This window comes from Melanotaenia boesemani, chromosome 2 (genome assembly GCF_017639745.1).
Source record: "Melanotaenia boesemani isolate fMelBoe1 chromosome 2, fMelBoe1.pri, whole genome shotgun sequence".
Classification (NCBI taxonomy): domain Eukaryota; kingdom Metazoa; phylum Chordata; class Actinopteri; order Atheriniformes; family Melanotaeniidae; genus Melanotaenia; species Melanotaenia boesemani.
In genome coordinates this window covers 4,068,564-4,091,821 of record NC_055683.1, presented here as the reverse complement: position 1 = coordinate 4,091,821, position 23,258 = coordinate 4,068,564, and the positions used below count along the sequence as shown (strand labels likewise).

General features: G+C 40.5%; 1 protein-coding gene and 1 long non-coding RNA gene across 3 annotated transcripts; one reads left to right on the top strand and one right to left on the bottom strand.

Moving 5' to 3' along the window:
* Positions 1–5,372: 5,372 nt before the first annotated feature.
* Positions 5,373–9,087, bottom strand: LOC121650947 (nuclear factor 7, ovary-like). Its single transcript, XM_042002799.1, has 3 exons — positions 9,028–9,087; positions 8,747–8,937; positions 5,373–8,644 (listed from the first exon to the last, which is right to left on the bottom strand). The coding sequence occupies exon 3, from the start codon at positions 8,625–8,627 to the stop codon at positions 7,242–7,244; it is 1,386 nt and encodes a 461-aa protein (XP_041858733.1). The 5' UTR covers positions 8,628–8,644; positions 8,747–8,937; positions 9,028–9,087; the 3' UTR covers positions 5,373–7,241.
* Positions 9,088–17,592: 8,505 nt separating this feature from the next.
* Positions 17,593–18,738, top strand: LOC121630244. Of its 2 annotated transcripts, XR_006008500.1 has the most exons (4): positions 17,593–17,705; positions 17,784–17,846; positions 17,923–17,980; positions 18,059–18,738. It is a non-coding gene; the product is annotated as an uncharacterized LOC121630244 (long non-coding RNA). The 2 variants fall into 2 exon arrangements; XR_006008499.1 differs by lacking the exon at positions 18,059–18,738 and having other exon boundaries at positions 17,923–18,048.
* Positions 18,739–23,258: the final 4,520 nt, after the last annotated feature.

The following is a 23,258-nucleotide window of genomic DNA, read 5'->3' as shown; positions in this document are numbered from 1 at the left end:
CTCCCGTTTCCACATTTATTCATAAAACTAAAATGAGGGGGTGTGTTTCATTAAGAACTGTAGCACTTGTGTCTTCTGTTAACCATGTTTCTGTCAGAAAAAGAAAATCTAAACTGTGAGAAATGATGAAGTCATTAACTAACAGTGACTTGTTGGACAGATATCTCATATTAAGTACAGCAGCTTTATGAAGTTTACACTGGTCTCTGTTGTATTCTGAGTTATACAAGGTACAGTTAACAGATTAGATCGATTCACCCCACAAGCCGACCGTGTTCAATTCCTTATTTTACTAACACAGGAATCCTACTGGGTCCAGGCTTGATCTCAGAACAGCTGTCAGTAGTAGCAAAACTACAGCAGGACCCTGAACGCATCATGGCATGTTATCTTTGTTGTGAATTCTGCTGCTGCTCTGTGACCCTCCAGCACCTCCTCCCGTGTCCTGCTCTGCCAGGACAGATGATCTAAGAGGAGGATGAGGAGGATGAGGAGGGGGAGCCCTGTATTTCTTGGTAGATGGTGGTTGCTGGGGTTCAGACCGGGATAGAGACATCCTTTTAAGACCTCGGGTGATGTGGAGAAGAAGGTCTGGTGAGGGGGGAGAGCTGGGAGTTGATCGCCTCTCTGCTGTGTCCTTCGCTCTTATCTGTACATCATGTTTGGGTTTGCCGTCCCAACAGCATGACGCAAGTGTGCACCAAGTAATCTGCATCCAGTTAGATTTGGATGCACACCATCAGGTCTGAATCGCTCCTTACAGTTCCAAAAGATATTGAAGTTATCAATGAACTTTATCCCATGGGTGATACATGCGTTTAATAACCATGTGTTCAGGCCAAGAAGTCTACTGAAAAGTTCAATTCCTTTACCCGCTGTAGGAATGGGTCCTGAAATGTAAACATGGTGCTCCAAACTGACACAGTCTCTCCAACAGCAGAGAAAAGACTTTCTTCAGGATCTCGGAGCCAGTTTTCCTCTTCAGAATATCAAAAGACCCTGTGTGGACAATAATCTTCATACCATCTGGACAGAATGGTCTGCAACATCTCTGTCAGTTCCCTGACTGGTGTATCAAAAAGTGTTAGATTTTCCATTTTTGCCATTCTCACATGCTGTTATAGTCCCCAATCAGAATTGTGTCTATTTGTTTTTGTGTGGAGGCGCCGATAGCTTCTCTAGTCCTCCTAGTTGTGGAATTTTGCCCTCTCCTCCTGCTCTGGTTAGCCCTGGGCTGAGTTTTAGGGCTATTTCTTGAGTTTTTATAGGTCCTTGCATTACATTCATCATCATTCATTTTAATATGACTCAACACATCATATTTATTATGCAGTGAGACTTCAGGTGGTGGAGTGAGTGCTGGAGCTTTAAATTTCCTGCTGGATTTACCTCTGCGACGAACAACATCAGACCAGGTTCTGGCCGGGGTTGATGACTTTGGTCTGGCACCAACAGTGTTCCAGAAGGAGAGATCAGTCTGATGGTCCGGTTTGGGATTTTCCCAGCTATTCCAGTGTCATTTGAACACATCCAAGAAAGTGTATCAGCCAGGTCTGTAGCGGGAGACTCCACATGCCTTCGCATATGAAGATTTGACTCAATCCATTTGACAACTCAGTAGTTTGTACAGAAGCTACAACAAAGTCAATAAAGTCTTCATTCACACGAATGTCTTGCAGTGTTTCAATCCTCTTCTCCAGCTGTGTTATCCTCAAAGAAAGTTGCCCACACTCAGCACAGCTCACTGATACTGCAGGGTTAGGAGACATCATTCCACTAGTTCTCCGATGGCAATCAACTAAATTTATCAAAAAATATAATCGTTCCAGTGATTTATAAGTGACCAGGAGTCCTTGTTCCTAAATTTCTTGCCGGTAAAGATAAGAAAAAAGAAGAAAAAAAAAGCAGAAAGGAGAGCAAAGCAGGAACACAATAAACAATGTGTATGCTATTCAATAGTTGTGAATGATATATTGCCTCATTTTCTTCTATAACCATTAAAAGACAAGCGTTATTGGTGAAACCCTCATAAAAGATGTGTATGTGGGTTGTAAATAAAACCATTTGGAAATAAAAAGGTTCTCAGTGGAACTCTCTGTGTGGGATCTGGATGAAACCCTTGGGATATAAAAGGGTTCTGGCTATAACCCCCCAGTAAAGGTTAATGGTGGAACCACCACATGATTGCAAAGTTCAGTGTAGAACCTGTTATTGGGGGTTCTGGGTAGAACCTTCTACTTATGGTTCTGAGTGTAACCCTTTATGAAAGGTTTTAGGCAGAACACTGAAAATGTTTCAGTTAAAACCCTTACAAAGGGGTCTAAAAGGTACCAATAAGGGTTCTGCTACGAGGCAAGCTAAAGAACCTTATATGGTTATAGGCAGCACTTTTTTTCTAAGAGTGTACCATTGGCAATTACTAAGACAATAATCAACCCATTATCTATTTCAATTATATAATCAAAGACAAAATATAGGCTAAATTTATTTATAACGCAACTTAAGTCACTGTCCTTGTTGTGGACAGAGCCAGGACCATGTCCCCAAAGCAAGGCTGCTTCAGATAGTGAAGGGAATTGTTTAAGGAGTAAAAACACTTTAATTTATTGTTTTTGCACATCAGTGCTTGATTGTTCACTATAAAATATCCACTACCTATTTTTGAGTGGTTTATTGAAAATGTATTTGCAACCAGAAGTTCAATAACGTTGTTTCGGTAGTTGCGGGTACCATAGCTTGAAAATCAGAGAAATTAGACAATTAATAATACATCATTTACATAATAATGCTGCTACTACATTGTAAAGAAGAAAACAAATTGCTGGCACTGTCAAGAACACTGAAAAACATCATAATTCACAGACATAAAAAAGTGGCAACAATCCTGGGGTAGAGGAGCCCATGGCAATATTTTGTCTGTGGGCCCAGAATTCCTAGAAACTGCCCTGGATACCATATCCAAAACAGACAAACAATGGCTATTTGTCACTTGTCACTAACGTTTCATCATCATAACAACAAGTACAGGTGCTAGGGTCAAAAGAGTCAGACAAAACAACTAAATACTGTACAACTAAGAATGTGTTTTTGTGTTACAATATAGCAACATACATGTCAAAAACTATGAGAAATCATTAAGAAATGAGCGTGCAGGACCAGGAAGGCGGTAAACTAAAACACAATATTGGGAGTGTGTTTTCCCAACCATACACATTTGTAGCTCAAAGGAGTTGAACGAGGTTGTGTCCATCAGACTGCAGCACTATGGAGGTAGCAGAAGCACAGCCGAACACAGGCGCTAACTTGTCTTCCTCCCCAGATTGTAGATACTCGTTGTATCGCTGCCAAGTCTCCATAAGGCACATAAAATCTAACTTCTTTAAAATGTCACTCAGGGTAAAAGCCCTATGCGCAACAGCGCGTGCGTTATGCAGGACATCCTGGTGAAGCACGTGCATAATATGTACTGGCTTGGCACCTGCCGCAGAGACTGAATGAGATGATCCGCCCGGTAGGTAACCAGACACAGAACGCAGGAATACGAGCATTCCGGGTTGGAAAGATCCGGTACAAGATACTCCCCACAGGTGAGCACGAGACTCATCCCCATCAGACTCCCAGACAGGAACTGGCTACAAGCGCCGCTCACTCCCGGGAGCTCTGAACCCGTTCGGCCAGGATGAAAAGCCTCGGATGGCCACTTCCACAGCTTGGTCTGGTCACCAGCCCTTCATCCCCGCCTCCGTCTCCTTCAACGGCGTCTGACTATCAACAAGTACTCCAGCGATGATGGGAAGGCACTCCAGTTTTGGAGGGAAAAACTCAGTGTACCTGTCCCAGGTAAGACAAACATCCTGCATGCGTGCCTTTATACTGTATAATTGCTGAGACACTATTAGTTAATAGGGTTGAAACAACAAAGTATGACACAAGAAAAATCACAAAGGTACGAGAGAGTAGGGAGGTAGCAGAAGCACAGCCGAACACAGGCGTTAACTTGTCTTCCTCCTCGGATGGTAGAAGAGTCTCTATCAGCATCACATCATCCACTGAATATAAACCAGACATACAGGATTACATGTCATCTAAAGGTGCAGCTAAATTGTTCACTACTTTAAGGCTGTTGAGTCTTTTTCTTAAGCCTGTATAAAAACCCTGAAGTCATTAACAGATTGAAACTCATGCAAATGCAAAAATTATCCTTCATTATTTGTTGTTGCAGGTGGATGGATGCGATATCAACTTACTCTCTTTGACATAACAAGACCACTGTGCTCCATCATGGAGGCCTTTTGTTTAGGGTTTTCTCTGAATTAAAGTCGCTGAGGACCAGAGCTGCAAAGGCTAATCAATATTATTAATTCATCACAATTCCTGCTAAAGCTACATGTTCACCTCCTATAATGTTTTAACAGTATTTAAGAATGAATTAAAAACTAGTGTGTGTCAGCACTAACTGCACAGTGTTACAGACTGTTATCATGCTGTTGGATGTGTTTTATCTACAAGCTGCAGGAGGCTTGAATAATTCCTGTTTTCCTTAAAAATCATATGAAACACCTGATGTAACAAATGAGAAAAACAGCTTTTTGTGTGTAATACCGTCTGTTGACACACGGTGGCAGCAGCGTCTCATTAGACAGAATGAGATAAAAGATTGAATCAAAGAGTTTTCCATGTTTTTCCAGAGTAGGAACAGAGTCAGTCATTGTGTCAGCAAAGGGAAATATTTTTCTAACAGTTTGCTGACAGCCTGTCCCAGTGGTGTCCAGTTACACCACCTCTTGTTTTATTTTATTTCAGAGGATTCTACTAAAATAAAAAGAATTCTATTCATTTATCTGTTTTTGTAGAGCAGCCAGATTGTTGCTCTGAAAATTGTTTTCCTGAAAGTCCCGGTAATGATCTTTATTTAAAGAATTTCCACATACAGGAGCAAAGAAAGCAGTTTTATATCAGAATGTCTCAGAGCTTATTGGTCTTTAGATTCATATTTATTTTGCTGGGAAACTTTTCTTTGCAGTTATGGACGTCACCTGGATCAGTTAGTTACCATAAAAGGAAGAGGTAAGAATAGTGCTGAGGGGGAAGTCTCATCAGATACTATGGAAGACTGAGTTTGGACAGGGACAGGGACTCTCTCTGGACTCTGGTCCACACATGCATGAAGACCGTGATGAAGACTCTGACAAGGACCCTGACGCTGACCTTGACTCTGACTCGTTGTAAGTGTACTTTGATATGTCTGTTAACTGCTGGTAACTGAATAAAAAAGACGAGTCTATCTGCTGTCAGAAAGAGCTTCTACGAGTCTTTAATTCCAGTTTGGTTCTGAACACCTGATCAGAACCAGATGGTTTTATTATTTCCTGAATAGGAACTGAAGGAATGAAACAACTACAGTTAGATGTAAACATGTAAATAAAATTCTGAATATGACAAAAACTAAAAAATAGAAAAAACACAAACAGCAAAGAGATGCAGATGGTGACTGAATGACTGGATAGAAGAACTGTACAACATTTTTATTTCTCTGATTTCTCTGATATAATGAACCAAAAAATATTTCTTCTTTTATCTCATCATCCTAATAAAATTTCATGTTCATCCACTTTTACATTTCAGGAAAAAAACAAACATTAAAACCAACAATTTAGAGCTAATAATGAAGGAAACTGATGTAAATTCAAACAGCTGACCATATTGATGATTTGGTAAAAAGTCAGCGTCCATGAAAGTCTCTGAGGATTAAAGATGGACAGAAGTTTTCTTATTAGTCTCCAAATGGGAGAAAATCATTCAACAGTTTAAAAACAATGTTCCTCAAACAGCTCCAATAACATAAATAATAAAACATCAAATGTTGCTAAAACCACTTATAAAAAAATAATTCCCTCCCATCATCTTCCAATGAGACTCAGACCCGCCGACTCTCAGCTGTGATGTGGGTCTGCAGCTCTGAAACTACGATCCATTAATATTCTACAGCCTGGCCTTCAAGTCCTTCATCTGATGCTGTGGAACAGGCTGGTTCCAGCATCTGTTGCTATGGTGATACAAACTGGTAAGAAATGAACCAACTTCATGATTCTGAACATCTTGATATAAACCTGAAGTTTCCTCTAAAAGACTCTGATCCTGTTTTGTAAACCAGAACCTGGAAAGTTCTAAGTTGTTTTCATTTTGAGAGTCGGCTGTTTAACTGCTTTGCCAGCTGTCGCTGTTACACAAGATATTTGCACATCAGATACTTTATTAATATTTATCTGTTCAATACTAATGAAGGTTTTATATGTGTGTTTGTTTCCTATAAAATTATCTGCATATTTATAATATCTGTGAGAATGTGTGTGTGGATGATGAATGGATGTGTGTGAACAGTGTGGTCGTGTTTTTCTGCATCTTGCTGTTCGATCGAGTGAATTCACATTAATAACAGTAAATTATATAAACTCAGCAGGTTGATCCAGACTGAATTTAAACACATTTATTTCAAGCAGGACAAAGTTAAAGGAAACAGAGTGAATGTACAGATTATTATCTCTGCTGAGAACAGAAACAGAAACGAAGCTGAAACATGTTCATGAACAAATATAAAATGTTAACAAGTAAAATGAACCTGAACCTGTCTCACCAAAATAACTAAACTTTCCATCAAGGAGCTGATGCGACATTAACACATAGGTTGGAGACTCCACATGAAACTGATCAAACTGAAGAGAACAAAGAGTTTTAATTAGAATTAACAGCAGACAGTAGCTCCTCTGACTGATCACATGTTTATTGAACAGTGATGCTTCTCAACATTTATATTGTCCCAGATTTTTCTTATTTAAGTCAGAGGAGAAGTTGTTTGTGATAGTTTTGTATGTGAACAGTGATAAGTGTTGCCTGCAAATGTCGGTGCTTAAATTCATGATCTTCAGTGTCTGATCGGCATCATATCTGTTCCAGATTAACATGCACAGACCAACACACACTCAACTGATGGTTTTTGAGTATCAAGACTTTTTCGGGCACTTAATAACAATAACTAATAACTAAACAAACCTCTAGCCCTCCCCAAACAGAAGTCTGTTCCATATTTATGCTGATCCACTGACTTCTTTCAGCCTTTGAGATCAGTGATTTCCTCCTGTTCTGATTTCAGCTTCAATCTTCCTGTTTGACCCTGAAATCAGTGAATTTCAACCAGATCAATAAGGTTTAATGTGAACTCTGTGTTCTTCATACTGAACACATCAGAGCTGCTGTTTCTTCACTGAGACCTTCACAGGTACAATCTTCACTTCATCATCAGCAGCAATGAATGGAAACATCCTGTCAGTGAAAGTGTGTGTGAAGGTGTGTATGTGTGTGTTAGTATCAAGATCAGAGAAAGACAGTTTTCCTCTGTTCCAGTCCAGAGTCACTCTGATCCTCTGCAGCTTCTTCTTAACTGGAAGATAAAAGTTAGAACTTGGAGACCCTGCTGAGTATTTACCTTTATAGAGCCATATTCTCCACAATCCAGACCACATGCCTTCCTTCCTGTTTACAAACTCTTTTAACACACCCAGTCCCCAGAGTTTACTGTCTCCAAAATAAACATCCCAGCTGTGAGTTCCTGAGTTAAAACCCTCAGAACTCAGGACACAAATGTAATAACCAGCAATCCTCTCTGGATTATCTGGAAGCTTCTGTTTCTCTCCTCGTCTCACACTGGTCAGATCATCAGACAGGAAGAGTTCTGGATGAGCAGTGTTTGGGTCCAGAATGAGAGGAGTGTAGCAGACCAGGTCCTTCATGTTGCTCCAGATGTTGAAGGCCAGGTTGCCCAGGTGTTTGGCCTGGTCTATCAGAGCTCCTGAGTGCAGCTGTGGATCATCCAGCAGGGGGCAGCACTGGACTCTTTCCACTGCAGCCTTGTAGTTGTTCAGGAATGAGACGTCTGCAGCTCTCAGCTCCTCCTCTGTGGTTCTGACTGTGTCTGAAAGAGCTGCTATGTCTCTGCTCAGAGCCTCCATCTTCTCCTCCATCATCCCACTCTTCTGCTCCTCTTCCTCCCTCAAAGCAGCCAGCCTGGCCTCCTCTTCCTCTGCTAGAAACTGATGAAGCTTCTTAAACTGCTCCTTAATCTGCCTCTCTGTTTGTCGGGCCTGGACCTTAATGTGTTCTGCTGTTTCATCAAACTTCTTCTGAACTTCCTTCTGGAGCTCCAGTTTCTTCTTTAATGGTTCCAGAGTTTCTTGAAGTTCCTTCCTGTGCTGTTGTGCAGCTTCATTGATGGGTCTGAATCTGTGGTTGGTGTGTTTTTCTGAAACTCTGCAGATGAGACACACTGGCTGCTGATGGTCCAGACAGAAGAGTTTGAGTTTCTCAGAGTGCAGATGGCAGAGACCTTCTGAAGCTTTCTGGTCTCTCTCCTGTAAGAAGGACTCACACAGATTCTTCAACACCAGATTTACAGGTGGTTCAAACTTTGAAGATCTTCTCTTACAAACGGGACACTGGTGTGTTGGATTCTGTGTCCACCAGCTCTTCAGACAGTCTCTACAGAAGCTGTGGCTACATGACAGAACAACAGGATCTCTGAAGACGTCCTGACAGACCGGACAGCAGAGATCCTCCTCTGATCTGGAAGCCATGTGGTCTGAGAATGAAGCTGAAAACACAGCAGACAGAAAGTCCAGTCAGTCATGGCTGCCCTCCCTCCTCTGCTAACTCCATCAAACTGACTGTGAGTGGTGTTTTTGGTCAGACTCACCTTCAGTGTGTGGACTGGGAGCAGCTTGAAGTTTCCCACTTTTCTTTCCTGCAGCTGGACTCACTCAGAGGAAGCTGAAGGTGAATCCGATCGTCTGTGTGTCTCTCTGTAGAGACCAAGAATCGCTGACTGTTTCCTGCTGTTTCTCAGGTGAGGGGTGAAACGTAAACCTGTTACACCTGTCCTCATACCTGTGATTAAGGTGTGTTTCATTTCAGAGTTTAAAAGCCAGTTTTTCAGCAGCTGTGAGACTTAATAATAAACAGGTTTTACATTCTTACCTGCAGATTTAAACCAACAACCTGAATGCAGACTGTAAAGTATTTACACCTCCTCACTGTGCTCATCGGTGTGTGTCGCTCTGTTCTGGTCATCAGGACGTGAAAAGTTCTGTATAAAAACAGTCTGTTTACCATCCAAACACTGTTAAAAACACACATAAACAGCTGAAGTAAAAAAGCTTCTATCTTCCTCTGGTGTCTTCTCTTCTTCCTCCACCTGTTCTCTGTTTCCCAGCAGAGCTCTTCAGTCTCAGACTGCAGGTTTACTTGTGGTTCCTAGAGGTTCTAAAAGTAGAATGGGAGGCAGAACCTTCAGTTATCAGACCCTCCCTGTGAAACCAGCTCCTAATTTGGTTTCAGGAAGCAGACACCCTCTCTACCTTTAAGATCAGACTTCAGACTTTCCTTTTAGATAAATCTTATAATTACGTCTGGCTAGTGACCCTCATCCATCCCTTTAGTTCTGCTATAGGCCGAGGCTGCTGGGGAACATCCCATGATGCACTGGGCTTCTTTAGATTAAATATTTAGACATTCATGGACATGTGGCCTGTACTGCTGTGTAGCATTTATTGAAGATAGTCAAGACCAAGTTAGCTTACATAGCCTTTCTAATGTGGGCAACATTTGTGGAAACAATGGTCAGTAAGAAATTGGCTGAGGATGTTGAAAATATCAAGAAATCATTGTGCTTCGTGTCTCAGGAAATAACCTGGTAAAAGAGCAATGAGGCCTCAAGGAACTGCTGGAGGAAATCAAACAATTAAAGACATTGGTACAAGAAAAGGACAAGAAAATTGATCAGCTGGAAAGAAGAATTGATGATTTAGAACAATATTCAAGAATGGATGATCTCCTGATATCAGGGCTTTTTATACAACGCATTTATACACAGGCCGCAGCCGGCAGTGTGATGGATGGAAATCTGCTAAATCCTACGTCAAACCAAGAGAAATGCTGAAATTGTAAGGAAAGCAAGGATCCTGAGAAAAGAAAAGAAGATTCAAGATACCTGGACAAGAAAATGTAAGGTCCTGATTAAGATGATGGATTGCCAGAGTAAGGAAAAGTAATAGTCATAAAGGATCTCAAAGACCTGGATCAATATAAACGACTAAATGATGTTGTGGACTAGGGCTGCAACTATTAGTCAACATTGTCGACAATAGTTAAAAATAGTCGACGAATTTAGCCGTTGACTATTGTGACTAATCGACCATCAGAATCGTCATTAGTTGCAGCCCTATTGTGGACTACCAAGAACAAAGAATGAAGGTAACAGACAGAATATGATACACAATAATTGGATTCATGACATATGAACCGAACTCAACTACAAACACAGACTTTGTTTATTCAGATTCTGATAATGAAAGTCTGCAGTTTAAAATGTTTGACTATACAGATTATAAACAACATGATATGCAAAATTATCTTGATCCTGAGAACAATTTTACACGAAAATGCAGAACAATTGCAAATATTTTGCTGAGAATCAGTTTGACACCCATTCAACCATCAAAGATTCATTATCTATTACACATTTTAACTGTAGAAGTCTTAACTCAAACTTTTCCAAGATCTTAAACTGCTTGAAAAAAAAACAAAGAATAAATTCTCTGCAACAGCAGTTTCAGAGACCTGGCATTGTGAAGCTCAGACTTCCTTTTTCAAAACTGAAGGATATAATGCATTCTTCAAAAGTAGAAATTCTGTTAAAGGTGGTGGAGTAGCGTTATATATTGATGATAATCTGAGATGTAAATTGGTCAGTAACAAGTGTTTAGCCTTGCACCAAGTCTTGAAATGTGTCACTGTTGAAATTGAGATAAGTCAAGAAACGCACTGATAAGCTGTGTAAATCGAAAACCAGGGTCTTGTGTTGATACATTTCAGAAAATAATGACTGACCTGTGTGAGAATATTAATAACAGGAAAATGTTTTTTGTTTGTGGGGATTTTATTATTGACTTGTTAAATCCTCAAGAACAAAAGTCACAGAGTTTATCCATACCATGTATAGTTTCTGCTTGTATCCACCAATAACAAGACCGTCTCGAATCACACGAAATAGCACAACTTTGATCGACAATATATTTACCAATGTTATAGAAAGTAAAATATCAAGTGGACTTTTATTACTGACATATCTGGACATCTACCAGTGTTTACAGTAATAAAGAGGGTAATTAAATCAGCAAAAAAAAAAAACACACATTTTAATGACAAGTTGTTTGACTCAAAAGCCTATTCATACATTTAAAAGAGGATTAATGGAACAGAATTGGGGCGATGTTTATGTGGATAGCATAATTATGGCTTATGAAACATTCCTGAACATCTTTACTGCTTTTTATGAAAACATTGTCCTCTTGTTTATAAGGAAAAGAATAACAAAAAGCTGTGGCTAACAAAGGGTATTCAAACAGCATGCAAGAAAAAGAATAAACTGTAAAGAGATTTCCTATAAAAAAGGGACAAAAGAGACTGTGTGTTTATAAAACAATAGGAATAGACTAACAAGTATTATCAAATCAATTTATTAATTTTTTTAATAATATACGGCCAAAACTGGTAAAAGAAGTAGGGGCACTCCTGTCAAGCTGATGATGCTTTAAGTAAAATACCCAGTTCTGATAAAACTATATTTATTCAAGCCACTGATGAAAATGAAATACTTGCCACTGTAAGAAAACGCAGATCAAAAAGTCTGCTGACGGGGACGGACTGGACACGTCAGTGTTAAAAGAAATGATCGAATGTGTTGTCAAACAAATCACCTACATTTTTAACCTGGCCCTGGAGTCAGGTGTGTTTCCAGAAGGGATGAAGATCGAAAAAGTCATTCCTGTTCATAAGGCTGGTGATAAACAGGAATGTACTAATTATAGACCTATTTCCATTTTGTCATAGTTTTCTAAGTTATTGGAGAAGTTATTCCAGAAAGACTATATGCTTCCATAGAATTGTGGATGAAGTGGAATAAAATTCTAATAACTGCACGAATGTTGCGCTTTTATTGTTTTTAGAAAAGAGCTAAAAAAATGGCTCAAAACCAACCAAATGTGTCAGCATAGGTGAGGTTTAATGTATATAGTGTATTTTAAGTCTGATATTGTGTATGTATTGTAAATGCAGTTTGTTATTGTTTGTCATGTTTTTAAATGTTAAATGAAAATTGCTTCTAGCTAAATCTGGCATATTTACACAATGTCATGAAAATGTAGAAAGTGTTCATTAATGTGCATTGTCCTCATCAAATAAATGAAATGAAATTACAGAACATATTATGTGAACAACTATGGGATGAGAACACTGCCGTAATCTGAAACTGAAAGAAAACGTTTTGAAACTTTGAAAGTCAGTGTTTGAAAATTTAAGACCTGAAATAAAGTTTTGCAAGTCTGAAAATAAGTTTTGAAACCTTGAAAAGTATTTTGAAAGTCTGACAAAAAAGTTTGAATCTCTGCAAGCATAATTTTGTACTTGAATTTTTATTTTTCATAAGTGCAACATGCATATTACAGAGTTTCAGCTTTTCAGAGATTCAAACCTCTTGTTACAACCTTACAGTTTTCAAGTCTACATTTTCAGAGTTTCAAATATGGCATTGTTCTCCCACCACATTAGTTTGTAAAAAACTTTTGAAACCTTGTAATATGAGATCTGAAAACTGCTGTGTGCATCTTCGCAAAAAAGCTTTGAAACCTTGAAACCTGAGTTTTGAAATGTTAAAATCTTCTCCAAACATCATTTTGTAAGGATTAAATTTTACTTTGAAATCTGGGCGGATGAACTTTTCGGAGTTTCGTCTGCACCGCTGCGAGTTGCGATGAGGTGATTTTTGGCAGTGTTCTCTCGCTGCTTTGATTTGAAACTCTGAAACCCACACTCTGAAAAACTAGAAAAAAAAAGACTCCGGGGGAGGGACAACGCCTCTTCTAACTAATCGTTTCCCTTGTGAAGTATTAGTCCAATCACATGTAAGAACGCACAGTTCTCGTTACCGTTGCCGGGCGCTGAGACGAAGCTCAAATCGTGGCAAGGGCAACTACCGGTTGTGGCCGCGACTTGTCCCGGACTGCCAGAGTCTGCCGAAGCGGATGGCCCGACTCTCCACAGCCTAACGTTTATAACCGTAAACAAATGTCTTTAGGCACAGAAATGTTGGTGGATGTAAGCTGCTTCAACCGTGCTGCGGCAGCTCTTTGGAGCACCAGGGAACGGGGGAAGTGCCTGCAACCTGCACCAGGCATGAACCAGATGGTAAGTATAATGAGAGGATTGATGTGATTTTATGTACAGAATACGAGAATAAAACTCCACTAATAAAGACACCATGCTGTATGTCAGTGGTCACTTACAAACAGTTTGAGGAGCCTTATTTTCGTGAGAGCACCATGACTTCCAAGTCACTTGTACGCGCACCTCACGAACATCAAACTTGTGCCAATATAACATCATATTCCAGCTGCATTAATAATAAACGCTTAACAGCGATATAAAATGTTGGTTTGTGACGCTTTGGTTTCTAAAGGCTAAATAATATTTGAAAAGGTCAAACCGTTCATGCAACCCCACGAAAATGCTCGTTTGTAGAGATGTGACGTTCATGAACGAATCGATTCTTTTGAACGACTCTTTTAAATGAACGATGGGAATCGATTCACAGCTGTGAGCCATTCATTTGTGAGCCATTCTTTTTATATACAAATTTTTGACACTGCCTTCATCAAATCAAATCAAACTTTATTTATAAAGCGCTTTTCATGCCATAGGCAACACAAAGTTCTTTACATGATTAAAAACATAAGAATAAAAACACTCAATGAAATCTTTCACACAGTCACATGCATACACGTATACACACACGCGCCAAGCCCACTTCCCCTTCCAGCTAAAAATGACTGAATGAATAAATAAATGAATAAACAAGTAAATAAGAAGTAGTACAGTTGAGTAAAATGAAAATAAAATAAATAATATTTGTGACATCATAGAAGTCTGATGTCCAACAAGCTCCACTCATGTGAAGCATCTGTGGACAGAGACTATTGTTTGGAAACAAATACTGTGAGTTCTATCCAAAACATTTACTAGAATTTGCACTGACTGCTCAAGTTTATTCTTTTTTATCTATATTTTTCCTATAATTTTTTTAAATCTTGTATAGTAGATTTCATATAGGTACATATTTTGATTGTCATTCTTATATATTGTAAAATTTTGTAAGATATTGTGAGAACGAGCCAGTTTTTTGAATGGCTCTTTGAAAGGAACAGCTCCTCAAGATCCGGCTCCCTTCAAAGAGCCATAAATCCCATCTCTACTCGTTTGTGATTCGTCCGATGTGCAACATTTTATTATACAGAAAACTGGAGAAATAATTCACTTTACAGAGAAGTATGTTGTGGTGTGTTTTTAGAAGAATGTGTTTGTGTTTGGATGATAGCCATCGATAATTTCATCATCCAGCTTCTTCCTTGTTTTAATCCAGTATTCAATAAAGTTTGTTGTAAAAACCTTAAAAATGTTTGTCTCTCTTTTTGTGCCGGAAAACCTTAAATTTGTGGCGTAAAACCAGTTTATGGCTCAACAGTGTACTTGTAGTTTATTTGTCAGCCCTAACATTTAATAACGGAAAGTCACTGCAACCTTAGCTATTTTTTCCTTAGCCTTAAACAGAAAATCAGTTTTTACTGGTTTTCAAAAGATTTAAAGTAAAATGTGGTAATACTCTGTTTATACAATGCAGACTTTATAGAGCTGTTATTCTTATTTAGATGTAGTAACTTGCATGATGCAAAAAATGTTCATCTAATGAATGCAAAGACAAACCAATTAGATTTTCTTGGGAATTCACATATATTTAGTATAATACACCCAGATGACTGAAAATTGTTAATATGTGTAACTTTGGATGTTTCGTTCTTTCATTTGACTGCACTAGATTCTTAACAGATTAATAAGAATACTTGGTAATAACTACTTAAAGTTGTTAGTGGCACCTGTGCCAAAACAAGTTGTGAGTGATTTTTCTCTTGCTTTTCTTGGTGCTCTGGTGAAGGCTTTTACTCCTCATCGTGACCTCAAGACTTACATCAACGAGTGCTTTGGTGTCTTACAAGGAAACCAGGGTGCAAAACTGCCTCCTTGTTTTGTCAGAGTTGATGTTGCACACAGATGGTCTGCCAGTGGGAATGCCTGAAAAACAAAACCCCACGCATAAAAGATTTTTTGTGAGGACAATAGCACGACTCAGTAAATCACAAGTTGTTTCTGGTTTGCTTCTGTTCCTGTCGGCAACAGGTTGAAGTAACACTCTCATGCACGTGACATTGTCTATGATGTCAACTTACAGGATTCAGCAACATCATCATTCACATGATTTTCTCTGGTTATATGAGTGATTCTATATTTAGGGGTTCATTTCAAGTCCACGGGTTGTATTTGTCAATTTCATCAAATATTTTTGGTCATTATTTTCATCAACACACAGGTAGGGTTTGGGTCATAATTTCAGATCGTGATACTGCTGTGCCATCTTGTACAGTTTTAGAACTACATCTCTCCTTAAAAGCACCACAGAAGAAGACAATACACCTGTAGTTACCTGTAGGCCAGTCATCGCTGCACCTGAAGCCGCTGGATCCACTCACACATTAAAGCATCTTTATTTCTGGAATAAGTTTGGCCACTGACAGCCCCCGTACATTCAGTACTGTATTATATGGGCAGATTGAGGGATGACTTTTAAACCAGAGAATTTTAATATTAATAATAATAAATACTACAATAATACAACCACATCTAGTTCTACCCAACACCTGTTTTATGTTCCCTTTGATAATAAATTTTCCCACTCATTTCTTCTCAGTCACATTATGGTTTCAAACATTTTTTTTCTTTAGAAATGTAAGACTAAAAACCCAGTCAGTTGGAAAAATTCACAAACATTTAACATTTAATGCAGTTTAAATAAAACTCAACACCCGTCCACATGTGTACGTTTAATGAAATATGTGTAAAATGGTTGATTTAAAAATCCTACAAGAAACAGTTTGGCATTTGAAATCAACAACGTGCACTCTGGACATGATCAAATCAAAATCAAACTTTATTTATATAGCACCCTTCATACATACAAATAGCAACTCAAGGTGCTTTACAGATAGTAAAATCCCCCAGAACCCCAACCCATTAGCAGCAAGCCCCCCCCCCCCTTCCCATCAAACACACACACACATCACAGAGGGTAAAGGCAAGTTAAAAGGACCAAGGAAACGCTGTCGTAAATTCTGGGGTCTAGTGATGTGGGGAAACACTGAGATAAAATGAATGAATGAATGAATGAAAAATACTTTATTAATCCCAAAGGGAAATTCAATATAAAACACTGTAAAACTAAATCTAAAACAATCTAAAAACCAACCTGGGTATAAAAGTAATAGTAATATTGCTAATACCCATAAAATAAGAGAACCCATGAAATAAGAGAATCAGAATGATAAAACAAATACATAAATGATAAATAAATAGAAGCTGAATACAGTCTGTGTGTTAAGAATAAAGAAATGAATAAATACAATAGTACTAATAAAAGTAATGATTAAAATGCTAAACTAAAAAGGTGGGTTTTGAGTCTGTTTTTAAAGATATCCACACTAGGTGCTCCCCTCACGTCCTCAGGCAGGCTGTTCCACATACGAGGGCCGTAGAAATAAAAGGAGGACTCGCCGTGGGTTTTTGTTTTTACTCTGGGAACAGTTAAAAGGCCAGTACCAGAGGACCTGAGGGGTCTAGTGGGCTCATAAGATAAAAGCAAATCAGATAAATAAGGTGGGCTAAGACCATTAAGAGACTTAAAAACCAATAAAAGAATCTTAAAATCAATTCTGAAGCTGACGGGGAGCCAGTGCAGAGACTTTAAAATTGGTGTAATGTGGGCCCTCTTTCTGGTCTTTGCCAACAGACGTGCAGCTGCATTCCTGTACAAGCTGCAGCTGGTTCAGGTACTTCTTTGGAAGACCAGAAAGAAGAGCATTGCAGTAATCTAGTCTTGATGTGATAAAAGCATGAATCAGTGTCTCTGCACTGGCTCGAGAGAGAAACGGCCTGATGCGGGAGATGTTCTTTAGGTGATAAAAAGCAGTCTTAGTTATGTTTTTAATATGTGGCTCAAAACTGAGATCTGCATCTAAAATCACTCCCAGGTTTTTTACTTGATTAAAATGGTTGAGTGCTATTGTTTTCAGTTTGGCCTCCAGTTTCTCTCTCTCAGCTTCAGGTCCAATCCTTAAAACTTCTGTTTTGTCCAGGTTGAGCTGCAAGAAGTTTTCTGCCATCCACCCTCTGATATCTAAAATACAATCTAACAAGGCATCAATGGGCCCGTGCTCATCAGGAGTCACGGCAACATATAACTGTGTGTCATCAGCATAGCTGTGGAAATTTATGCCGTGTCTCCTGATGACATCACCAAGAGGAAGCATGTGTAACCGGGCGGAACGAACGTAACTGGAAGGAGCCGGAAGGAATAGGCGGCGTACTTCCGGGTCGGCGAATGGCGCACACACCGGCTTGTTTGACGGCGGCTATAAAAAGACAGCTAGGACGCCACGGTAGTAGGTTCTTGGCATAGTCATCCGCATCTGGTTGCGTCGTGCACCCCTGGCTCGGTAGGTGAACGATTTTAAGTGTGTTATAATTTGTGTACAAAACAGCATGCTGAGTTGCCTTCTCTCCTGCCGGTGTAGGCACCGTTTCAGGGTCCAGGTGACTCATTGCCACACGAGTGGAACGCCCTGCAGAGATAGAAGGTATGGCGTCTCAGCCGTGTGTTTTATCGTGTTTTATTGTTGTGAATAATGGTTCCTTTTCTTCTCTTTTATAAAGACGGGTGTATCACAGGAGGGCTTAGGGTTATTCCTGCCTCCTGTCTCTTGCTGAAAAGGTAACTGTGTGTGTGTGTGGCAAGCTTGGTGTGGCACCTGGAGCTTTTATTAATTGTTTGATTTTGTTTGTTTTGTAGGTGCCAACATCCTCGCATTGTCGTTTTGTTCTGGGTCTTTTATTATTAGTTCTTTTAAAGTTATTTTTATGGATTAATTGTTGTTTCTATTATTTGCCGTCCTTTTACTAATACATATCCGTTGTTGTGTTCCCCTCAGGATACTGATTTTAGCTGCTACCAGCGGTTGGCGTGGAGGCCCCGCAGTGGCGCCAACAGACAGGATTGGGAGTGGTGTGAGGTGGCCCAGCACTGCTTCGTTTGTATTGGTTTTTACCTTCTTTTTGATTATACATAGGTTGCTGTGGTTTTTCTTAAGCTTAATTTATTTGGTTTTAACTGCATGTTGTGTGTTAACGAAACAGCTTGGGCCCGCGCAGTAGTCCCCCTCCACTGTGATAGCCCTACCTGACTGTTGCTGCAGCCAGTAGAGTGGTGCCTCCTCCCCTGCTGCTGTAGGTCAGGGTTGTACCTTGCTTGTATGTGTTTCTTTGTATTGTAATAAACTTTGTGATCCTGAGGGGACCAGTTGCCTCAGCCCATCCTTCTTTACTCAAACAGGATTCCACATCAGTGACTTAAGTGCTCTCGCTACAGAGGGTAGTTGGCCTAAGAGGGAGAGAGAGCCATTGTTCTCCCGGTCTGGTTGGACCCCCTTTAAATAGCATTAGCAGAAGAGCTGCAGAGCACGCTCGGTCACACATGTAAAGATTAAAAAGGGTGGGGCCTAAAACTGAGCCATGGGGTACACCACAGGTCAGTCTATAGCTCTTGGACGAGGATTCCTTCATGCTAACAAAGAACTCTCTATCTGTTAGATAGGATTTAAACCAGTTAAAAACAGTACCAGTGAGGCCTACCATGTCGTGGAGTCTGTTTAAAAGAATACTGTGGTCAACTGTGTCAAAGGCTGCGCTGAGGTCAAGCAACACTAAGACAGAGTTTTTTCATGTCAGTATTGAGCCTAAGGTCACTCACAACCTTGACCAGTGCCGTCTCAGTGCTGTGATTGGTCCTAAAACCTGACTGAAACTTCTCAAATTTATTGTGTGAGATTAAAAAATAATTTAACTGATAAAAAAACAGATTTCTCTAAAATTTTGCTTAAAAATGACAGGTTGGATACTGGTCTGTAGTTGTTGAGGACTGAGGCATCTAAATTGCTCTTCTTCAGAACAGGGGTCACCACGGCTGTCTTTAGGGAGGAAGGGAAGACACCCGTCTGGAGAGAGCAATTCACAATGCTCAGTAAATCCTCCTCACAAGAGACATAGACAGTTTTAAAAAAGGCAGTAGGGATGGGATCTAAAAAACAAGTTGCAGATCTTAACTGTGAAACAACATCCCTAAGCATTGCAGCATCAACCAGGGCAAAACTCTCCAGTGTTTCCTCACAAGTAAACAAAGCCCCAGACCGTTTAAAATCTACAATGTGATGTTGACACAGGTCAGATCTGATTTTCTCTATTTTATCTGTGAAGTGGGCTGCAAACTCCTCACACCTGGGATCAGTGGGTGTATCAGCAGGATTGTTAAAAACAGGGTTAATTAGGCGGTTGATTGTGGAGAAGATAACACGTGGTTTGTTTTTATTGTAGGTTATGAGTTTGGAGAAGTAGGCCTGTCTTGATATTCTAACAGCTTTGTTGTAAATACATAAGTGTTCATGTAGAATTTGATAATTTATTGTTAGTTTGTTTTTTTAGCCACTTCCGCTCTGCTATTCTGCAGTTCCTTTTTAACTTTTTGATATCTTCAGTTTTCCAGGGAGGAGCTGGTTTTGTTGTTACTTTCTTCAGTTTTAGTGGGGCCACTTTTTCCAGGGTAGCACATAATTTACTGTTAAAATGGTCAACAATAAAATCACAGGAGGAGGGTGAAATAAAAGCTGGGGCGCTGTGAAGGTGATCAGTAAAGTTTGCAGCCACTTCAGCATTAAGACAGCGTTTCCTAATGGTCCGTTCAGGGATAGCTTGTTTCATAAAACCTTCAACCTTAAAAAAGACACAGAAATGGTCAGAAATACCTATACAGGTACAGTCCATAAGTAATAACAAGGTCTAATGTGTGGCCCTTGTTGTGCGTAGGTACATGCTGGGTAAAATTCATACAGTCTAAAAGATTTAAAAAGTCCTGGGGGAAAGAGTCTGCCTGATTATCTATATGCAAATTAAAATCACCTAAAATAACAATCCTCTCATACTGGTTGTGAATGATTGAAAGCAGCTCTGAAAAGTCTGTAATGAATGATGAGCACCTTCCAGGAGGTCTATATACCGTTACTCCAAGGACAGGTGGGCTGCTAAAAACAATGGTGTGATATTCAAAAGAGGAGTATTCTTCAAACGAAATGTCTTTAAAACCAATGGAAGATGACAGGATAGAGGCTGTCCCACCACCCTTTCTGCCTTTCCTGGCCGTATGTGTGAACATGCAGTTATGTGGTGATGCTTCAATTAGGGTGATGGGGGCATCTGTGCTGAGCCATGTCTCTGTTAAAAACATACAGTCAATGCTGTTGTCTAAAATCAGGTCATGTATAAGAAAGGACTTATTTAAAAGTGATCTGACGTTCAGCAGGGCCATATTCAGGGGACCAGGATGAGTGTCCTTAGAAACTGGGTGTGTGTTGGGTGGCCTGTTGAGTGTCTGTATTGACGTGAGGTTAGCAGGGTTTCTGTGGGACTTTTTACTGAGTATCTGTGTTCTGTTCGTGATAATGGACTGTATGGGGAGAGACACAGGTGTGGGTGGTGATGCCAGGTGGTACTGATAGGGGGCGCTGGCAGGGGATACAGTGCTCAATGGTGCAGGTAGGGTGTTGTGGTTGGTAATTATTATGGGATGCCTTTGTGGTGCGTCAGGCATACAGGGGGCACTAAAGGGACGGTTGAGTGTTATTGTTTCAGGTAATGAAGAAGCATGTGCTGAGGGGGTGTGTGGTGTAAATAGTCAATCACGTGGGAAAACCTGCACGGCGTGTTGCGGATTAGCCGCTAACAAACGGCTACCAAGCTTGTTGGGATGCAGACCGTCTGAGCGAAATAAAGACGAACGCCCCCAGAACAGATTAAAACTATCAATAAAACACATGTTAAGCGATCTGCACGTGAACTGGAGCCATGTATTAAGTGACAAGATTCTGCTGAACCTGCCACTGCCCCGATGAAGAGTTGGGATAGGGCCAGAGACAAACACGGATAATCCGTGGGAACGAAGGAGAGAAAAAAGTTCAAGGAAATCCTTCTTATTTCGGATTGCTGGTGTGTGGTGTCATTCGTACCAACATGGAAAACTACCCTATGGATTGTGGCCGGGATAGAGTTGAGGAGAGATGGGAGTTGCTTCAGTAATATTGGTACTGTGGCTCCAGGAACACAGTGAGTGACTGCATTAAAAAAGCGAATGTTTCTAATGATGGAGTCACCCACTATAAGTGTGGACGGGACAAAGAGTGGACACGGCAGGGAGGAAGAGTGTGGTGGTACCTCGGTGCTGGATGAACTGCCATGTTGTTGTTGGCCCGGGCAGTTGTCAGGCTGAGGCGGATCATCTGACGGAGCAAGAACAGCCACGGGACCGGGCGGCTCGGTCACTGGAGGTGTCCGAGCGGGGAGGCCACTGGACCGCCTCAGAACAGCCTCCTTGAGAAACCTCCTCCGAGCAGAAGACTTAGTGAGGCGGCACTGGGATTCTCTGGTGGATTTTGCGGACGGGAGCGACTCTGATGTTGGCAAAGCATTACGCAAAGGACTTGGCGGTACATCACCCAGATCTGGCGAAGTGACACTACGGGGTACACCCGCAGTCGGAACCCGTGGACAGCCAGGATCACTTCTCGACAGAGCCGGGAACTCCAAGGAGGACTCTAGGTCGGGAAGCACCTGTGCCGCTGGAGCAGCAGCTGGGGAAACCGGTGAGTCCGTGGCAAGGGCCGCGTAGCGATTGGAGAGGCTCAAGCCGGGATTCCGAACCCCGACCAATCTCCTACTCCCGCGGACGATAACCTCTTCATCCAACTGCTGCTTTGGAGTTGAGCACGAAGAGGGCCGTGGACCAGTGGATCGATCCCAAACAACGGTGTCATAGTAGGCAGCACTGAGCGAGGCCAGGCGCTTGTGCTGACTACATGCCACGTCCATAAGTTTGGAAATAAGTCCTTCTTTCTCCTGTAACTCCGCAGAGAGCCGGCGAACATCGTCTTGCAGGTCAGAAATTATTTTACTATTGTTTTTTAGAGTAACCACAGTGAATTCTGTCTTACTTTTTTGAGCCATGAGAACACCAGACGCCATGTCATACTGCAGCTTAAACACCATCCTAAACACCTTGATCCCATCCAACTTTTTAAAAACAGTTTTTACCTCAGTAGAAAGTGATCTCCTACTAATAGTTAACAGCTCACTGGCATCAGGCATTTTTCCCAAGTCACTAAAGATAGCTGCTATTAAGCCTCCTAAAGAAAAGGACTCTAGACGCCTCTATAATGAACAACTATAGACCTGTCTCTAACCTCTCTTTTATTTCCAAGATTATTGAGGAAGTTGTATTTCACCAGCAGGTCAATCCTTGGACCTCTTCTGTTCAACTTGTATATGCTCCCTTTGGGTAAAATATTACAGAACTATAGCATTAATTATCAAAGTTATGCTGATGATACACAACTTTATGTGTCTCTGTCACCAGATGACTGCAGTCCAATAGACTTAATGTGTCAGTGTCTGGAGCAAATAAACACCTGGATGAAGGAGAATTTTCTACAATTAAATGAAGACAAAACTGAGATTATTCTGTTAGGTAGCAAAGAGAAGAGGGCCAGCATTGGTAAACACTTGGAGACTCGGGCTCTTAAAATCGCCAACCAAGTTGGTAACCTGGGAGTGTTGAAAGACTCAGACCTGACTTTCAGCAGCCACATCAAAGCTTCACTAAAAAGCTTTTTATCAGCTCAGAAACATCAACAGAATTAAAAGTTTAGTCTCCCAGAAAGACCAAGAGAAACTCATCCATGCATTCATCTCCAGTAGGCTGGATTACTGTAATGGTCTTTTAACAGGACTTCCTAAAAAGAGCATTAAACATCTGCAGCTCATTCAGAACTTTCACCAAATGTAGACATTTTTAAATCCAGGTTAAAAACATTTCTTATGTGCTTATGCATGAAATCTGCACGGAAACTTTTTAACTTATCTTGCTTTTAATCATTTTAAAGTCATTTATT

Bases quoted from the DNA above. Each gene is read 5' to 3' on its own strand.
- LOC121650947 (XM_042002799.1), bottom strand. From the start codon at position 8,627: ATGGCTTCCAGATCAGAGGAGGATCTCTGCTGTCCGGTCTGTCAGGAC.